This window comes from Leucoraja erinacea, chromosome 15, assembly GCF_028641065.1.
Source record: "Leucoraja erinacea ecotype New England chromosome 15, Leri_hhj_1, whole genome shotgun sequence".
In the NCBI taxonomy this organism is placed as follows: Eukaryota; Metazoa; Chordata; class Chondrichthyes; order Rajiformes; family Rajidae; genus Leucoraja; species Leucoraja erinaceus.
In genome coordinates this window covers 36,246,839-36,266,619 of record NC_073391.1, presented here as the reverse complement: position 1 = coordinate 36,266,619, position 19,781 = coordinate 36,246,839, and the positions used below count along the sequence as shown (strand labels likewise).

Sequence of the window (19,781 nt, the reverse complement as noted above, 5' to 3'; positions counted from 1 at the left end):
GTTGGCTGAGGGTAATGGGCCTGTCCCATTAAAGGCGACGGTTTATGCGACTGCAGGAGACTATGTGGTCGCCACATGTTTGCGGGAGGTTGCTGGGGAGTGGCCTTCATGGTCATGAGGAGTTTCCGCATTCCGAGAACTAGTCGCGGCCTCATTATGGTCACAGGGAATTTTTCAACATGTTGAAAAATTAGCGGCGACCAAAATGAAGCCGCCATGGAGAGTAGCGAGAATTCTCGTGCCATAGGTGGGTGGCCAGGAGGTACTAGTGGGTTGCGAGGAGGTCGAAGGTTCTCGTAGGTTCTCGTAGGTTGTAGCTGGTGCTGACCAGTAAATTTCTTTGGCTCATTGGGAAAAAAAACGTAAATAGTAGTTACCGACCGGTAATGTTAAATGTTAGCCGTGTATCTCTGTCTTCTTAAAAGTTGTCTCCACTGCTCCCTCCTTCTCCCCCCCCCCCCTTAACACGATTTACCTTACACTGTGCTTTAGTCATCTTAATTACAGCGCCAACCTTCACTCAGACAATGCTCCCCCCACTTGCCCTGTCCCCCGCCTGCATAACGGGCTGGTGAAGGAAGCAATGTGTGCCTGTGTGTATGTGTGTTCCACTCTGACAGTCGCCGTTCCAGTTGCCGGTTTTTCAGGCGACTGCCGCCAGCAATCATATGAAAAATCGCCTAAGTGGAACAGGCCCATATCTTTCCAGAGCATTGCTCAAACTGCAAAATGGAACCTTTGTTTATATCTGCTCAATATGGGAGATTTTAGACTTTGGAGATACAGCGTGGAAACAGGCCCTTTGACCCGCCGAGTCCGTGTCGACCTTCAATCACTCCTGTACACTAGCACTATCCTACGCACCAGGGACAATTAACAATTTTACTAAAGCCAATGAATCTACAAACCTGCATGTCTTTGGAGTGTGGGAGGAAACCGGAGCACCGGAGACCCATGCGGTCACAGGGCGAACATACAAACTCCGTACAGACAGTATCCGTGGTCAGGATCGAACCTGGGTCTCTAGCGTTGTAAGGCAGCAACTCTACCTCAACGCCGCTGTGCCGCCCTTGAGAGTGAACATGTTTGTGCTTCTTGTGAAATTAATTCCAGAAAGTGTTATCATCTCATTGAGACAGAAGAGCTTCAGCATTGGGGTAAAAGTATGAAATTGTTTAGGACTTGAAGGGGCACTACCAGCATCCTGTGCAAACTCCCCTGGAGACTCAGAATTACAGGGCCACATTCCCAATGTCAGATTGGAACCTTTATTCCTAACAGACGTAGTCAAGACTCAAAGATAACGGTGAATAGATCACACAGCAATCTGATCCAGAATACTTACAGGCACAGAGCCAAATGTCCAGGCTACTGACACATGTGGATGCATTGGTGAACCCCACTGAATCTTGAGGATTTTGTGGACGTGTCCATGGATTAAATTGCGTTGCAGTTGTTCCAGGCATACTGTTTGCTGCACTAACCGTACAAACAGCAAAATCAGTCAGTCGCAGTTTCTGTTAGGCCTGCTTAAAACATGCTTGTTCCTTTCAGGATAAACGCAAATTAACTTCATATCGCTAGAGTCTGTTCTCAATCTTAATTACTATTCACCTACTTAGATAGCCGATACAAATGTTATGGAAATTCACTGCGGATGCAATAAGAAAAATGGAAATCTGTGGTTAATATATTACCACAATGCTCCACGAGATTTCTCTCACATGAAGAATGTTTTTTGTTATTGTAATCTCCATGAATTAATAATCTGATCTATTCAATCACTTCAGTTTAAATCAAATTCAGAATTTGGAGAGGCATGGTGGCACACTGGTAGATTTGCTGCCTTACATCCCTTACAGCGCCAGAGACCTGGGTTCGATCCTGACTTTGGGTGCTGTCTGTACCTAGTTTGTACGTTCTCCCTGTGACCTCGTGGGTTTTCTCTGAGATTTCGGTTTCCTCCCACGCTCCAAAGACGTACAGGTTTGTAGGTTGTGTATGAATAGCAGGAGGAATCACAGAGGGGGAGCAGTCTGCTTTGCAGTTTGAAGAAGGGTCTGGACCCGAAACGTCACCCAATCCTTATCTCCAGAGATGCTGCCTGTCCCGCTGAGTTACTCCAGCATTTTGTGTCTATCTCAGGCTTGTAGGTTAACTGGCTTGGTATAAATGTAAATTTTCCCTAGTGTGTGTAGGATTGCTGGTCAGTGCGGACACGGTGGGCCGGAGGGCCTGTTTCCACACTGTATCTCTAAACTAAACTAAGAAGTTCAATAATTTGTAAAAATATATTTCATGTAAGAAAATAATTAAAGTGATCTATAAAACCTAGTGCTTAACATTATAAACGGTGAGACCAGAATTGAACTCTTGCAGTAATTGCAGTTTACAATGTTGATGGTACAGGTTAACCTTTAATCTATCTAGTTAGGTGCATAATCTGGCTCTGGGATTTAAATGAGTCCCAAAAAAATGATAACATGTCTATCTAAATTTGTAATTGCTCTGGGCAAATCTGCAACCCATCGTTAGATCTGTAGATAGTCACAAAAAGCTGGAGTAACTCAGCGGGACAGGCAGCATCTCTGGAGAGGAGGAATGGGTGACGTTGCAGGTCGAGACCCTTCTTCTGTGTTTATCTTCGGTTTAAACCAACATCTGCAGTTCCTTCCTACACAAGTTAGATCTGTAATCAGATTAAACTGAACAGCCAGAATTGCAATGTATTTGGTTGTATATCTTCAACCAAATCTGTAGTCGACAATCTGCAAAACCTGGATTAGAACTTGACATACGGATGCAAAGCTGGTGTAAGGTGACCCACTGTGTGTCAAGAGATATTGTGATCCCAGCTGGTGTGTCAATGAGGGAGACTGCAGTTAGATAAATGGCAGGAAGATTCACAGTGCTTTCTTTCATACATTACAGAACATACACCGAGATCACAAGAAACCTTAAAGGATTTCAATGTCACTTTAAATTATTAATTAGATTTGAAGTCCTGGGCAGTTAGATTGAAATATATTATTTTAAACCTCTCCCTCTTTAATGGTACTGATAGATGTTAGCTATTTTGCTGCAATCTTTTCTCATTAATGTACTGAAACTGTGATATTTATAAATATTTCAGCAGTTGTTGAATTTTTCACTGGTCTAAAGTGATGTCTATGGCCTCAAATTGAATTTTACCCCGATGTTTACATTAGTTCTCAATTCATTATTGAGGCTTGTTTTTCTCTATTAAAGCAAATTGTTTGGTTATTTAAATTACCTCTGAGGAGATTTAGAAACATTTACTCCTTGGTGGATGTGACATTACAAGCCCATCATCAGTGCTATGTGGTTACTAGTTGACCAAAAGATTAGCTTGTTGGAGCTAACAAAATGTATTTGGAACTAGTATTTGATCATTGATGCCAAACCAGTGTTACAATATGGACCAGTGTGTAGGAAGGAACTGCAGATGCTGGTTTAAGCTGAAGTTAGACACAAAAAGCTAGAGTAATTCAGCAGGTCAGACAGCATCTCTAGGGAAAAGGAATAGGTGACATTTCAGATCGAGACAATGAAGAAGGGTGTGGAGAAGGGTCTTGGCCCGAAATGTCACCTATTCCTTTTCTCCAGAGTTACTACAGCTTTTTGTGTCTCTCTTCTTTTCCTACAGTCTGGACCAACTGTGTCTCAAAGCTTAACAGAACTGATTGTTGGGAGAGCTATTTATTCAGTGGTCAATCTGCATCTAATTATGAGCAAAGATAAATATCCACCACACTAAACAAGCTTTAAATGTATCTCCATCAATACAGATGCTGAGTTAGAGAGCTCCCCACTCAACCAATGGTTATGCAAAATAAAAGTGAAATGCTTCAAACTTGGAAAAAGAAATACACAAATTATAAGTCAAGTTGAGTCAAGTTGCACAGGCATGGTGAGATAAGACAATGATCTTAATATAAATAGAAATATAAACAATGGGGAGATTTGATTGCAAAAGGAGGCGTAGAACGTTGGATGATATTGACCTCCATGATGCATGAGGAGCCTACTGACCAGATTGAATGTAGGAGGAAGAGCTCATGCAAGGACCAGCCAGTTGAGTGTTCTGGGCATTGACTGTACTGATAGACTCATGTGCTTCTTATTTAATCATCATCTCCTCTGTAGCCCAGGTTTAGCACAGCAGAGCCTGTGGTGAGACAGCTAAAGTGTTTCCTTTTCTTCTACTTTTATTTCATGTGTACTTTGATTGAGTACAAATTTTAAGATAACATTTGTCTCCACCCACTTGTACTTTACATGTTGGCTTCTTGTCACTTTGTACATAGACTTCCAAATTTGAAATGCTGTCACGATCTTGCCATAATCAACACTCCCCCCCCTTTTTGTTATATTGACAAATGTAGCAATACATTGTACATGACTTTTTATGGAAATAAAAAAGATTGAAAATACTGGAAATCTGAAATAATAATGAAAAGGCATAAAAACATTCAGCAGTTCAGACAGCATCCATGGAAAGAGAAGCATTTTAGTTCAGAGACTTTGTCAAATATTTGAGAGATAAAGGCTCCTGTTATCTGCCAACAACTAAAGGCAGCCCTAGCCTACTATCTATCTCATTGGAGATCCTTGGACTATCTTTGATCGGTCTTTACTGGCTTTATCTTTCACTCAATGTTATTCACTTTATCACGTTTCTGTACACTGTGAACGGCTCGATCGTAATCGTGTATTGTCTGAGAACTGTTTTTTCCTGAATATGTTTTATCTCTCCAATTTCCTTCCACTCCAGTGAAGAAGCTCAAATATTAACTTTCTATTCTTCGCAGATGCTGCCTGATCGGTTTTCTATTTTTATTTCAGAAAGCCAGGATATGCGGCGTTTGGCAATTTACAATACATCATTTGCACATTGTCTCACCAATGGTATGGGTTTAAAATGCTGCCAAAAAGATGGCTAATCACAGCTGTGCTCTCTTTTCTTCCACTTCTAGATCCCCATCGCCATGAGCGTCTCATCCTTCCTCGCCTATGACCAGCCAGCGCTAAGTTGTTGCGGAGCGCACCAGGGACACCTGGCTCACAAGCAGTACGAACTGCAAGCCCACAAGGATGGCCCAGATAGCCACAGAGAGCCTGGCACAGAACTGAGCACAATTGCAACAGTGACATGCTCCGGCAGCCATATTCAGTGACCCGACTCAGCCCAAGGCTCTTCAGATCATTGCCATTCACAGTGATGGACTAAACGAAAACAAGGCCCAGACAGCTGAAAGAGGAGACCTGTGGCCCAAGACATAAATCATTGTATTAATGCAGAGATACTGTTGCCAGAGGTCAGATTGGAAGTGATGCGGATTTCACTGAAATGTTTTTTGTTTGAGTTTGTACGGACTTTATTCATGCAGTATTTTTTAAAATGAGAGAGCAAAGAACTTGTACAGATTTTATTCAGTATTCTTGTCTTTAACAACCCACCTGTATATACATGAGTTATTTAACATGGTGTAAAGATGCAGTATTTTTCATAAAGAATATGCTTTGAAAATGACAAAACTGAAATGGCTAATGACAGTTGTGCATTTATTTTCAGTCCGTTAGTCTTCAGTGTTTATAGAATTGGAATGCTAATTGAAAATGTGTTGTATTATTTAAAGACTATTACTAAAAAAATCTCTTTTGTAAAATAGAAAACAATTGTCATTTTCTTTTTTAGTCAATTTTCTCCGCAACACTGACTTAAGTGTCATTAAGCAGACCCAAGTCGTTTTCCTGTGGTATTTGCCTTTAAGTATGTGTGGCAATTATATGGAACAAAACTTATTTAGTAATCCATTCAATATACTTATTAACCTCAACAGAAATACACAATTGGGTATTTGGCATTTTTCACATATTCATTGAGAGTTTCACAAGAAGGCAATTGGGATCTGGTTAAAATGAAATATTCTGAAGCAACTGGGCAACACGATGCAATAATTGGACACTTTCAAAACATTTAAAGCTAATCAGTCCGACAGAGTCCATTTATAGATAGTCCAGGGAACAGAGCTGCCTATCCATTTCCAACAGTGCTTATCCCTCTTCATATCTCCACCAAGAGGTAGGAATCCCAAAAGAAAATAATCTAATTTCCCAAGGTATGGAACATTTTACCAAGGAAGGCATGTTGCATGCTAGTTCTAACTGGTGACTTGGGCTCCAAAGCCCAAAGAATGAGATTATACATATTATTATCTCTCCAACTAAGGGCAGTGCAATGTAATATTGACATCAGAGCCACAAGAAATTGGCTCAGCAGCACGTGTATAAGGACTGAATTGTTTTCATTCAAATAGCTGAGTACCATATGCAGATTTGTTGTGCAGGTCACACTGCCTACTATATTGATAATGATGCACTACAGTAAGTTCTTTCAGGAGGGAGTTGATTGGGATTAACACAAAGTGCCAGAGTAATTCAGCGGGTCAGCAGCATCTCTGGAGGATCATCCCGATATAACATAATTTACATCGATGAGATCAAGTGTAGACTTGGCAACTGTTTCGTCGAACACTTGCACCCTGGTTCGCCAAGGCCTGCTGAATCTCTCGGTTTGTAACCATTTTAACTCCCCTTCCCATTCCCAAACTGACCATTGTGTCCTGTGCCTCCTGCAGTATCAGAGTGAAGCCACACACAACTGGAGGAGCAGCATCTCATATGCCACTTATGTAGCTTACAACCTAATGGTTTGAACATTGAATTCTCCAATTTTAGGTAACAAACCTACAAACCACCCTGCGCCCCAAGCTTTGTCCTGCCTCTTCACTCTCCCAGCTTTCTCCTCCCCCCCCCCCCCCTCCCCCCACCACAATCTGTGTGAAGAAGGGCACAAACATGAAACGCTGCCGATCCATGTTCTCAAAGATGTTGCCTGACCGACTGAGTTAAGCCAGCACTTTATATTCTATGCAAGAGTCCAGCATCTGTAATTCCTTGGGATCTCGGGAGTCTTGGGATGTTGGTCTATAGGAATGGCAATTGGCAGCAGCCATGTCAAACTGGAGATAAAAACTCAAGCTAACAACCTCTCTTCGGCTCATACAACTGAGCACGGATAACGCAGCAGCAGCACACAAACTACCTGCAGGTTTGGGACTGTTGATATCTGCTGGTTACTGCTAACATTATACAATTGGTGCTAAGGTAGCTACTGATGGCCTTATTTGCTGATGTCAAGCCTCTGTCCAAGTCCCCTGTTTAAAATGAGTGCAATGTCCAACATTTCTTTATGGTGTACTGTAAGTGGGGGAAGTGGCACCTCACCTTTCCCCACCATTTTCACAGCCTTTCCCCCACACTGTCAGTTCCGCCAGCACTTTGTGTTTTGCTCAAGGATCTACAGTTTATTGTGTCAGCACCTAGAACAAATTCCTGCAAATAATATTTGTGAAAATTAAATGGGTGCTTATATGGACAGCATTTGTCTTTGGTTGGACATATAAGTGCAGTAAATTATTTTCCCATCCATAGATACCCAATAATCTAATGAGCTACCTGGATTCATCAACCAAAGCATCATAGCTCTTACCATCTATCACACTTCAAATTGCATGCAGGACAAATTGTCAGATTTGATTTAATTAATTGCATCCTCAGACACAATTCCACTCATCAGGTATGAAGCTATCAATCACTGGATAAGAAAGATTTCAAATCAAAATCAGCATGCTCTACAAAGCTATCCCATCAATTTACAGTACTTATTGTTTTCCAATTTAGCAACCAGCATTTGAAGTGAGCAAATTGTTTAAAATCTTACTTAAAGTGCGGCACAGAAGCTACACAATGGGACAGCACAGTGGTGCAGAGGAATAGTTGCTGCCTTACAGCACCAGAGACCCGGGTTTGATGCTGACTATGGGTGCTATTTATACGGAGTTTGTACGATATCTCTGTGATCGCATGGGTTTTCTCCGGGTGCTCCTGCTCCCACCCACACTCCAAAGACATAAAGGCTTGTAGGTTATTTGGGTTCTGTAAATTATAAATTGTGTGTGGGTAGGATAGTGCTAGGATATGGGGTTGTCGCTGGTCAGCACGGACTCAGTGGGCCGAAGGGCCTGATTCCACACTGTATCCCTAGAGTCTAAAGAGTGTTTCACTACTATAATTTTCCTTACGTCACGCGAGCTACTAAACATGCCACAGAAATATACTCCGCTGAAAATTAAAGTGCTGAATTTCATCACTGACATTTACATATGAACCATCTATCACAAGGACTGGACTGTCCACCTTTAATGAATCATCGCCATTGATCTGCTCTTCTATCTAGGTTTGAGTTTTGGTTTAGTCCCAGATTTAGAAACAGCACATGCACTGGTGCTGAAGATTCCCAAGTGAATCAAGACCTCCAAATGCAACCACTAGGAAAAACAAGGTAAGAGTGACAATGTGAACAAGAAAATGAGGTAAAGAGGGGGATGCATCAGAGACAGAGAAAACCAAAAATAAATTACAGATGTGCACAAATCACAGAGAGAAAAATAATATAGTAAAAAGTGACATAGACAGAGACAACAATTGAACAAGGAATGGATCTCATTTCGCCATCTACGGTACAATGGCTGAAACCCAATAAGTAGATAATCAGTATATATTGAAAGGCAACTATGGAGAATGATAAGAAAAATATCTAAATAAGAATGTCATTCTTCAGTGTTATACAATTTAATCCATAAAATGTAAAAAAAATCAAAGCTGGCGATATTAGTTGGAATATTTTTCTGGATCACTGAGGAATCTTGTGTGTCAAGGTAGGATGTGGATTTATGAGGTTCTTTGGTGTGTGAGACTTTGCTGCAAAAATCTGTCATTTAGGCCTGCAGCACCCTGTACAGATGCTTGTCATTAGAGACTCTATAATGGGGCCTGCTCAATACAGTGGAAAATATAATAGTTTTGGTAATCGTGAGAAATGAGAGAAAACTCTTGAGCAGTTTGGAAGACAGAAACAAAAAGGGATTTGCAAATTAAGCAAACCTACTTAACATTGTAATATACATATATAAGAAGGTGATGCTCTAAGCCTAGGTTACATGTTAAATAATTCAATACCATTGATTAAGGCAGATTTGGTGATCCTCGGTTTTCCCCTACTGAAGTCAACAATCAGCTCCTTGCTCTTGTTAACATTGAGAGAAAAACAATTGTCTGGCACAGAGTACAGTCGCATTTCAATTTCCCTCCTGTACTCTGATTCATCATTACCGATTATTCGTCCATCAATAGTGGTTTTGACAGCAAATTTAAAGATGGTGTTGGACCTGTGTATGGTTACGCAGTCATGGACATAGAGTGAGTAAAGGGCCTGTCCCACTTGGGCGTCATTTGCGCGTAATATATGTATCATCATTTATGCGTCGCGACGCACATGATGCGCTCATGGTGCGCATTACGTGCGCATGGTGCGTGGTGACGTAGCCAGTGATGTGTGGTCACGCACGGCGCCCCAGGATTTTGGTTTGTACAAAATCTTTGCGCGCCATCTGCGTGACTCGAAAATGATGCCCAAGTGGGACTGGCCCTTAACGCATGGGACTGAGCACACAGTTTTGACGTGCTCCTGTGTTGAAGGTTATCAAGGAAGAAGTGTTGTTGCCATTTCATACTAATTGTGGTCTGCCGACAAGGAAGTCAGGGATCCAATTACATAGGTACGAGCAGAGACCCAGTTTGAGTTTGATGTTATGTTTGGAGGGAATGATGGTGTTGAATGCCAAGCTATAGTCGTTGAACTACAGCCTGATGCGCATGCCAATAAGGAAAGCACATCTGACAAAGAGAGTGAAAGCCAACAGGGTACAGGAAAAGTATATATTTTTAAATAGCTTATTATGAGGAAACAAAGTATATTGATCAATTGAACTTTTGTAGAGACAGAACTAGATTCTGTAGAACCCATCACCCTTGGAAAGATGGAAAGATGAAAATATTACTCATGCCACAGTTAGAAAATGGTATTCACATTCAGAAGGATATCGTGGTGCCAGTGGATGCACAGAGGATTTGCATGGGTGTTGGGAGGGCTGGTGACGTGTAGAAATTAGGATTAACTAACAAGGCTGGGGTTATTTTCTTTGGAACATTCAGGGGAGACTTAATTGAGATGCATAAAATTCTGAAGTGGCCAGGAATGATATTAGTCACTTAGCTGAAAAGTCTGTAATTGGTGAGGATGGGGAAGGGGGCATGGATTTAAGTTTATTGGTAGAACAGTTTCTGAAAATGGTGACACGGATGAGTAGGGTAGTGAAGAAGGCATTTGGCATTGAATGTAAGAGTTAGGACATCATGTTGAAGTTTTACAAAACGTTACCTGAATTGTATTTGAAGTATTGTGTCGCCAAACTACAGGAAGGACGTGATAGCATTAGAAAGAGGGCAGAAGAGATCCGCCAGGATGTTGCCTGGAATACAGGTCTTGAATTACAAAGATAGGTTTAGTTTAGACTCACGGGAGTGCAGTAGGCTGAAGAGTGATGTTATGGAGGTTTATAAGCTTAAGATGGGCAGAGAGAATCTTTTATCCATGGTCAGGGCATGTAATATATTGAAGGGGAGAGGGAAGAAAGTTAAGAAAGATCTGAGGGCTATTTTTTTCCACACAGAGGGTGGTGATTATTTGGAACAAGCTGCCAATGGAAATTGTGGAGGCAGATATTATTACAGTGTTTAAAATGTGTTTGGATCGAAATAGAGCAGAGGGATACAAGTGGTAGAGTTGCTGCCTTTCAGCACCAGAGACCTGGGTTCGATCTTGACTACAGTGCTGTCTGAATGGAGTTTGCATGTTCTCCCTGTCACCTGCGCGGATTTGCTCTGGGAGCTCCAGTTTACACCCACATTCCAGACGTACAGGTTTGTAGGCTAATTGGCTTGGTATAAATGTGACTTGTTCCTAGTATGTGTATAGGATAGTGTTAGTGTGCGGGGATCACTGGTCAGGGCGGACTTGGTGGGCCGAAGGGCCTGTTAGCGTGCTGTATCTCTAAACTAAAGTAAACAAAACTAAAATAAATAATTACAGCAAAATATGCTATAGTAGGCCCCCCTCGGTCATGACTGACCATGGGTGATGCATCCTGGTCGGATGCAAGCCTGGGCGATGTCATATGGAGGACAGGCTGTTGCCCATGCAGCACGTCCCCCCTCTCCACCTCGCTGATCGATCCGAAGAAACAGCAGGGCCGTTGCAGTTTGGCACCAGCGCCATCGCAGGAGCTGCCAGAGCGAGGTTGTAGGCAACAACAAACTGCGTTGAGGGGATTAATGAGATTTACTCCTGGAGCCTTTTCCATGACTGGATATGGCCACAAGACAATGGAGGTTTTAAATCAGAGTTTTCCCTCTCCCAGATGGACTGCCTTCCCAGGGTGACAAGCCCCATCTGCTTGACTCATGGGGGTGGGTGCGTCTACCTTCCCGTGCAGGTCTATAGCACCTGTCCACTGCCCATAAAATAAGCTATAAAGTGTGACAAATAACTATTTTCTCCTCATCACCAGATCAATAAGGCAACATATTCAAATGAAGTCAAGCAATGAAGCAAAATGATAGTTACACCAGCATATATCACTCACCTTGTCCTGCTTAATTCAGCACATACCAACCCTACTAATGGCTGTACACTGATGTCCTTCTAGCCACACGATTCAGTCCATTAAACGTAAACTCTTTGTGTTCTTTCAGATGAACATAAAAGGAGAAGTGATTGGCGGACAATTGGTTAATCCAGATTACTCCGCCAATGTCTCAAAAAAAGATGATCATCTGGTCATTTTTCACAATGTTGTCCATGGAAGCATTTATTATTATTATTATTATTATTATTGTTGAAAACATTAGCAACGTAGTGGTGCTGGTTTCCGACGGGCACGGTGACGGACGCACCACACATCTCTGTCCTCCATGCAGCTGGCAAGCTCCTCAAATTGAATATTGTTTTTCCAATAATAAAGTGATAACAATTCAAATGTACTTGATTGGCCAGCAGAGTGCATCAGAGGCCCTGACGCTGTGAGAAGTCATACGAAATCCCTCATTTTCGTTCCAATGTACTGATTTATTTCTGCACCACCCTGTTCTCACATTCCCAGGTGTTCTTCTGCTTTGACATTCCTATTGTGATTATGTCCTTGATCTTTCATGTGGAAAACTAACAAGAGAAGGTGATTAAAGCTGAAATATATGGAGTGGGTCAGGAGGGAAGAGCGCGATTTGGGTATTTCCATAATTAGACCAGTCAGGGGACAAAAAAAACAAAGAATATTATCTGAAGAGAGAAAAATGCAGAGGCAAAAGTGAACAAGGGCAAATGCAAAGACAAGGAGACAAGTGAAATGGATTAATCGAGAAAGATGGTGTTTAATCTGTGTAAAACTAAACAGTCTGTGCACCCAAACTTAATGGACTCCCTAATTGGCACAGACACGGACACTCGTATTGATGAACTACGATATAACTAATTTGTTACAAAGAAAAAAGTGATAAGAGGGATACAAAGTGAGTCTGAGGACACAATTCTGCTGACTTTGACAGTGGTCATGGATCAGTTATCCAAATTTGTTAAACTTCATAAGAAAGTCAGTGGGTTGAGAATTTCAATTGCCTATAAAAGCAAGTCATAAAATGGTGTGCACTGTAGACCTGTACCCATTAGTCCCGATGCTGTCAATATTGGATTTTCATGAGCACGTCTGATGAAAGGACTTGAATCCTTATTCACTCTTTTTTGTCATTAACATGTGGTTGTCTGGAAACTGGAAATTAACAAAATTAGGCAAAGGTACACAATAGAACGGTGGCATTTTGCATACCTTTGCAATACTTTTACATCTCTTTGCTGATCTGCTAGGAATTTTATTTCTTGGTGTTTCATTCTAACAAACAAAGCTTGTTGGTTGGTCCAGTACTCCCCAATTAGGGTTCAGTAATTGTGGAAATGTCTTCTGCACAAATTATGATAGTGTCAGCTGCAAATGACCCCAAGCCAATGCTATCCATGTAAATATTAATGGATGTTGCTAGATCTACTTCCGAGTTAGACACTGATAAAACTAGAAATATTGCCAAGCATAATCCAACCTACAGACAACAGCTTTTATGCACAAATGTGTCTCATTTCTTAGCACGAAGCATGTATAACGTCAGACGTCTAATGCATCATCTGAAGACCAAAGAATCCAACGGGGGACCAAAGAATGCAGCAGTTTAAGGGATTCAGATCAGCCGCACAGCAAAGGCACTTGAGTAGGCAATGCCAACTGATCTAAACTGTCTTGATGAAGGGGACGTACACTCAAAACATTCATACAGGCACACCAAACTTTGGGGGGGAATTTGTAACTTGTATATGCCCTTTATGGGCAACTATTTGCATACCTTGGGAATGCAAGCAAACAATTTCACTGTGACTTGTCACATGTGCAGCTACCCAATCATGTTGCAGTTGTATAAGACGTTGGTGAAGTAAGTATTTGTAAGTGGACACAAATAGCTGGAGTAACTCAGCAGGGCAGGAAGCATCTCTGGAGAAAAGGAATGGGTGACGTTTCGGATCAAGACCCTTCTTCAGAGTATTTGTGTTTCGTTCTGGGGGCCGTGTTATAAAAAAGATGGTGCCCAGTTGGAAAGGGTACAGAGAAGATTTATGAGGATGTTGCCAGGACTAGAGGGTCTGAGCTATAGGCAGAGGTTGAGTAGGCTGGGACTCTATTCCTTGATACACAGGAGAATGAGGGGGTGATCTTACAGAGGTGTATAAGATCATGAGAAGAATAGATCGGGTAGATGCACAGACTCTCTAGGTGAATCGAGGACCAGAGGACATGGGTTTAAGGTGAAGAGGAAAATATTTAATAAGAATCTGAGGAGGTAACTTTTTCACACAAAGGGTGGATGTATGGAACAAGCTGCCAGAGGAGGCGGTTGAGGCAGGGTATATTCCAACATTTAAGAAACAGTTAGACAACTACATGGATAGAACAGGTTTAAAGGAATGTGGCCAAATTCTGGCAGTTAGGACTAGTGTAGCTGGGACTTGTTGGCCGATGTGGGCAAGTTGGGTCTGTTTCCGCACTGTATCACTCTATGACTATGATTCTATGACACTATGTGACAATAAAGTATTCAATTCAAAGACTAAGCATGACTTTGGACAACTTTATCTTCTTATGGACAATCATCAAAATCTCTCTCAATAGATTGGCTGAGTGAATCACTTGAGACCAGGATAAAATTAACTAAAAACATAAATTCATCTAAATGTTCAAAACTGGAATGAAGACAAGAATTATGAAGCTGAATTAGAGGATATGAAGATTAACACAAAAATGATAATGAAAGGGTGGGTGAGAAGGAGGAACATGGGCATGAGTGTTATTTGTGTAATGCAGTAATGTGAGTATTGTGTGCAGATAATAGACAGAAAGAAACATACTAGGTATAGTTCCAGTTGGAGCAGGCTGATTTTATGCTGGAGCAGAGACTGCATTTATATTAGTTTAGAGATACAGCGTAGAAACAGGCTCTTCATCCAACCATGTATCAATGACCCATACACTAGTTACATGTCATCCCACCTTCGCAGTCTATACACAAGGGCCAATTTACAGAAGCCCCAATTTACTAACCTGTCCATCGTTGGGATGTGGAAGGCAACCGGAGCACCCAGAGAAAACCCACCCCATGACAGGTAGAATGTCTGTTGTGTTTGGTTTATCGCATAATGCTCCAAAAAAAATTGTTAAAATATTTGATTGGAATATTAGTGGTCAATCCACCAAAGAAAGGCCGAGATTTCTTTAATACAATAATTTTTCTGCCAAACGTGCATTTAATTACAGTTAAAACATTTCGTTTTCCTGAACGGCAGAAACCAAAGGTAATTAAATTAATATACAGGTGTGTGATAAGTCAAGTGCCAACACTGCTGTAATAAATCCCCACCTCCTGCAGTGTCGACTGGAAAAGGAGAGCTGTCCTCAACTAATCAGAAAAGGCCCTCCTGCAGGTTTTGTCAGTGAGCTGGGCGGTTACACGGTTAACAACAGCCCTTTCGCTGTGCGCTTTCTGCACTGAACGTTGTATCCCACGTAGGCTATTACTTTCACTGTGATAGTCGAGAAACCATCGTGCATAGGAGCGAGAGAAATCCTGGCAACATGTCATGCTAGGAAATGTGAAGGAAAGGGACATTTCTATCTCGTTTCTCCATATGAACAACAAACAGGTTTGAAACATAAGGACAGAGAGTGATAAATACCCAGTTCAAGAAAAGGCTCATCCTGCTATGAAGGGACTATTTGCCAAGACACTATGTATGACAGTAAAAGATAAAGATTATCATTACGTTGTAAGTACATCAGCTAAAAAAGCTTGCAGATCACAGACAAAGGGCAAATAGACTACGAGCAGCCTACATGTCTGAAAATGTCAGCCATGTTGTTCATATGCACACCCCAAGGGTATGTTGTGTATCTGGGGCCATGGGGTGAGTGAGGACTGTTTCCCGCTGACCTCAATTCATGCTTCAGTTCTTCAGGAGTTCTTCAGAGTCACGTAGACTGCACACTGCCAGAGAAAAAAACAAACTGCTGGAGGAATGCAGTGGCTCAGCAGCATCTATGAAGGGAAAGGACGAATTGGCATTTGAGGGCCGGGACACTGCATCAAGATAACATTGTTGACAAAGGTTAGGCGGTATAAAGAGGAGGGGAAAGGGTGAGGTAGAGGCCAGTATTAATTAGAGGAGCGAGGTGGGGTGATGGACAATGGGCAGATGGAGCCAAGTTCATAAGGTCTTGTGATAGGAGCAGAATTAGACGCTTTGGCCCATCAAGTCTACTTTGCTCATGGCTGATCTATCTCTCCCTCTGTGGAGGAAAGGAAGAGGAGACGTAATGGAATTGGAAGACAAAGTCTGGGGACGAAAGATGGAACAGACAAGGAAAAGAAATGGCAGAAGGAGTCCCCTCTCTTCCTTGTGCCCCGCCTAGTCAAGTACCCATTTCTCCTTTCCCACCTGCATTCCTTACCCTGGCTGGATGATTCGCAATCCTTCTACCCTTAACTCGTACCTTTAGTCTTTTCATCTATGGCCTTAATCAAACCACCTGCCGATCGAAAAACCCCTTCACTAGTATCCACCAATCACTTGCCAGGCTTTATCTTGCCACCCTCCCTCACCCCCCCCCCACCCCCCCCCCACATCCACCCCCCGACATTGCCTGAACAAGGGTCCCAACCTAAAACGTCACCTATCCATGTTCTTCAGGGATGCGGCCTGACCCGCAGTATTACTCCAGCACTATGTGTCTACGTTTGGAAACCAGCATCCGTAGTTCCTCGTTTCTCCACCTATTGTCCACCGGCCTGTGCCTCACCCATGCCTAATCCCCTTCATAATGGCTATCCTCCCTCCACACATTCAGACCATAGGGCGGCACGGTGGCGCAGCGGTAGACTTGCTGTCTTGCAGCACTGGCAGCGTCGGAGACCCGGGTTCAATCCCGACTACGGGACTATGGGTGCAGTCTGTAAGCAGTTTGTATGTTCTCCCCACGATCGCGTGGGTTTTCGCCGAGATCCTCCCAAACTCCAAAGACGTAGAGGTTTGTAGGTTAATTGGCGATGGATAAAGTGTAAATTGTTCCCAAGTGTGTGTTGGTAGTATTAACATAGAAACATAGAAAATAGGTGCAGGAGTAGGCCATTCGGCCCTTCGAGCCTGCACCACCATTCAATATGATCATGTCTGATCATCCAACTCAGTATCCTGTACCGGCCTTCTCTCCATACCCCCTGATCCCTTTAGCCACAAGGGCCACATCTAACTCCCTCTTAAATATAGCCAATGAACTGGCCTCGACTACCTTCTGTGGCAGAGAGTTCCAGAGATTCACCACTCTCCGTGTGAAAAATGTTTTTCTCATCTCGGTCCTAAAGGATTTCACCTTTATCCTTAAACTGTGACCCCTTGTCCTGGACTTCCCCAACATCGGGAACAATCTTCCTGCATCTAGCCTGTCCAACCCCATAAGGATTGTGTAAGTTTCTATAAGATCCCCCCTCAATCTTCTAAATTCTAGCGAGTACAAGCCAAGTCTATCCAGTCTTTCTTCATATGAAAGTCCTGACATCCCAGGAATCAGTGAACCTTCTCTGTACTCCCTCTATGGCAAGAATGTATTTCCTCAGATTAGGAGACCAAAACTGTACGCAATACTCCAGGTGTGGTCTCACCAAGACCCTGTACAGCTGCAGTAGAACCTCCCTGCTCCTATACTCAAATCCTTTTGCTATGAATGCTAACATACCATTAGCTTTCTTCACTGCCTGCTGCACCTGCATGCCTACTTTCAATGACTGGTGTACCATGACACATCGTTGCATCTCCCCTTTTCCTAATCGGCCACCATTTAGATAATAGTCTACTTCCTTGTTTTTGCCACCAAAGTGGATAACCTCACATTTTTGCACATTATACTGCATCTGCCATGCATTTGCCCACTCACCCAGCCTATCCAAGTCACCTTGCAGCCTCATAGCATCCTCCTCACAGCTAACACTGCCCCCCAGCTTTGTGTCATCCGCAAACTTGGAGATGTTGCATTCAATTCCCTTGTCCAAATCATTATTATATATTGTAAATAGCTGGGGTCCCAGCACTGAGCCTTGCAGTACCCCACTAGTCACTGCCTGCAATTCTGAAAAGGACCCGTTTACTCCGTCTCTTTGCTTCCTGTTTGCCAGCCAGTTCTCTATCCACATCAATACTGAACCCCCAATACCGTATGCTTTAAGTTTGTATACTAATCTCTTATGTGGGATGTGCAGGGATCGCTGGCGGTGTGGACACGGTGGGCCGAATTGTATCCACGCTGTATCCCCAAACTAAATAAATTAAAGCTGATGCAGGGTGCCAATCTGAAACATTGACCATTCTTTTCCCTCCCCTGAATGCTGCCTAATCCACAGAGTTCATCCAATAATTTATTGCTCACTCCGGATTCCAGCACCTCATGGCTCCAGCACAGCCAGAGCTGGTTAATATTTGAAGGTTTCACAATAGAAATATTGGTTACTGATGAGAAGAAGAAAAATAACTTTACTAAAAATAGGAACCAGAAGGTTGGAACAAAGAGCATAACCAATATGCAGGTATTAGGATTGTGCATCCTTTTGATATTTTGCCAATCAGAAGCAGAAAGCAACGGCAGCAAGAGCCTGGAAATTTAATGAGACCAGAATGTCGAAACAGAGTGTGATTGCATCTAAAATTCAAAAACCTAATTAAATCAAAAAATAACTAATAATTCACAGAAATTGCCTGTGTCTGTAGCTTATTCTCAAATCAAATGCCGAAGGAAATGTAAGTATTAATGTGAAGCAGAAAATCTTCAAATAAAATGTGTGAACAAAAGACAAAGGAATAATTGGTGTGTTAAGGGAGGCCCCTGAACAACAGGAGAACTGACATTTCTGACAGGCCACTGCACTGGCAAAATGTAGGCGATGGAAGGAAAAATTCAAAAAGTAAAAGAAGGAGCAGATGCATTGGCTGAGCAATATTAAATTTGCCGATAAAATAGCAGAAGCACTAATTCATCAGAGGAAGGAGTAAATACAAATAACTGGTGGCAGCTGTTTGTCCATATGATCATGGCTGATGTTGGGGACAGGATGCAGAACTCGAATCACCTGACACATTCCATTCTCTTCAATAGGTGATGAGACCCGCTGATTAATAGAAATTTGAATGCAAAGAATATATTGATTATTGATGAGTAAAGTTGAGATGTCTATACAGCTCCCCAATATGGACAAGTCAGCTTCACTGTTTGTTAACCATAATCATAATAATCATCATTTATTGGCCAAGTATGTTTTGCAACATATGAGGAATTTGGTTTGCCATACAGTCATACCAGCAAGAATATACACAACACATAAAAAATTGACATAAACATCCACCACAGCGGCTCCTCCACATTCCCCACTGTGATGGAAATCAAATCTTCTTTTCTCCTTTCTTCCCACGGTCGGGGGTGTCAAACCATCCACAGCCGGCACTCGAGCTCCCACGTCGGGGCGGTATAAGCTCCCGCATCGGGACGCTCGAAACTCCTGCGCTTGGAGTTCCCAAAATCGGTCCCTAACCAGGGACGGCGGGCTTCACGATGTTAAAGTCTGCAGTTCCCGCAGGTTAGAGCACCAAAGGCCGACCCCTGGCAAAGGGATCACCCACTCTGATGTTAAAGTCTGTGTGTTTCTGGAGCTCTAGAAGTCCCAAACAAAAGGCCACCAACTCCACGATGTTAGGCCGCAGTGCAGGTGGAGACACGACACGGAAAAAATTGCATCTCCGTCGAGGAAAGAGATAAAAAAAAGTTTCCCCAACAAATACAAAAACAAAAGATAAGCTAAAACATACATTTTACAACAAACTAAAAACACAAAGAATGAAAAAGACGAAGACAGACCGCTGGCGAGGCAGCCATCGTGCGGCGCCCCCGGTTATACATGACTAAATCTGAGCTCAGCACTATGGCCTAATGGAAATCTGGTAGGTGGAAATCTCTACAGGCTACTTTAAACGCCCCCAAATACATGTTGAGAATGGGGAAGAATGGGTTACAGGGAAAATTAGTGGGGGAATCGAATTGCACTGAGCCTGCATAGATGGATAGCTGAGTTGAATTTAGTTTAATGTCACATGTACCGAGGTACAG

General features: G+C 42.5%; 2 protein-coding genes across 2 annotated transcripts in view; one reads left to right on the top strand and one right to left on the bottom strand.

Annotated features, from left to right (window-relative positions):
- The window catches only part of LOC129704216 (leucine-rich repeat transmembrane neuronal protein 3-like), a 236,515-nt gene extending 230,825 nt beyond the window's left edge, over window positions 1-5,690 (top strand). Inside the window, exon 3 of the mRNA XM_055647181.1 lies at window positions 4,998-5,690. Coding sequence (XP_055503156.1) covers window positions 4,998-5,198 — 201 coding nt within the window. The 3' untranslated portion in view covers window positions 5,199-5,690. The remainder of the gene's footprint in view (window positions 1-4,997) is intronic.
- Window positions 1-19,781, bottom strand: part of LOC129704214 (catenin alpha-3-like) — a 959,161-nt gene that overhangs the window by 762,608 nt on the left and 176,772 nt on the right. The gene's annotated exons all lie outside the window — the stretch shown is intronic.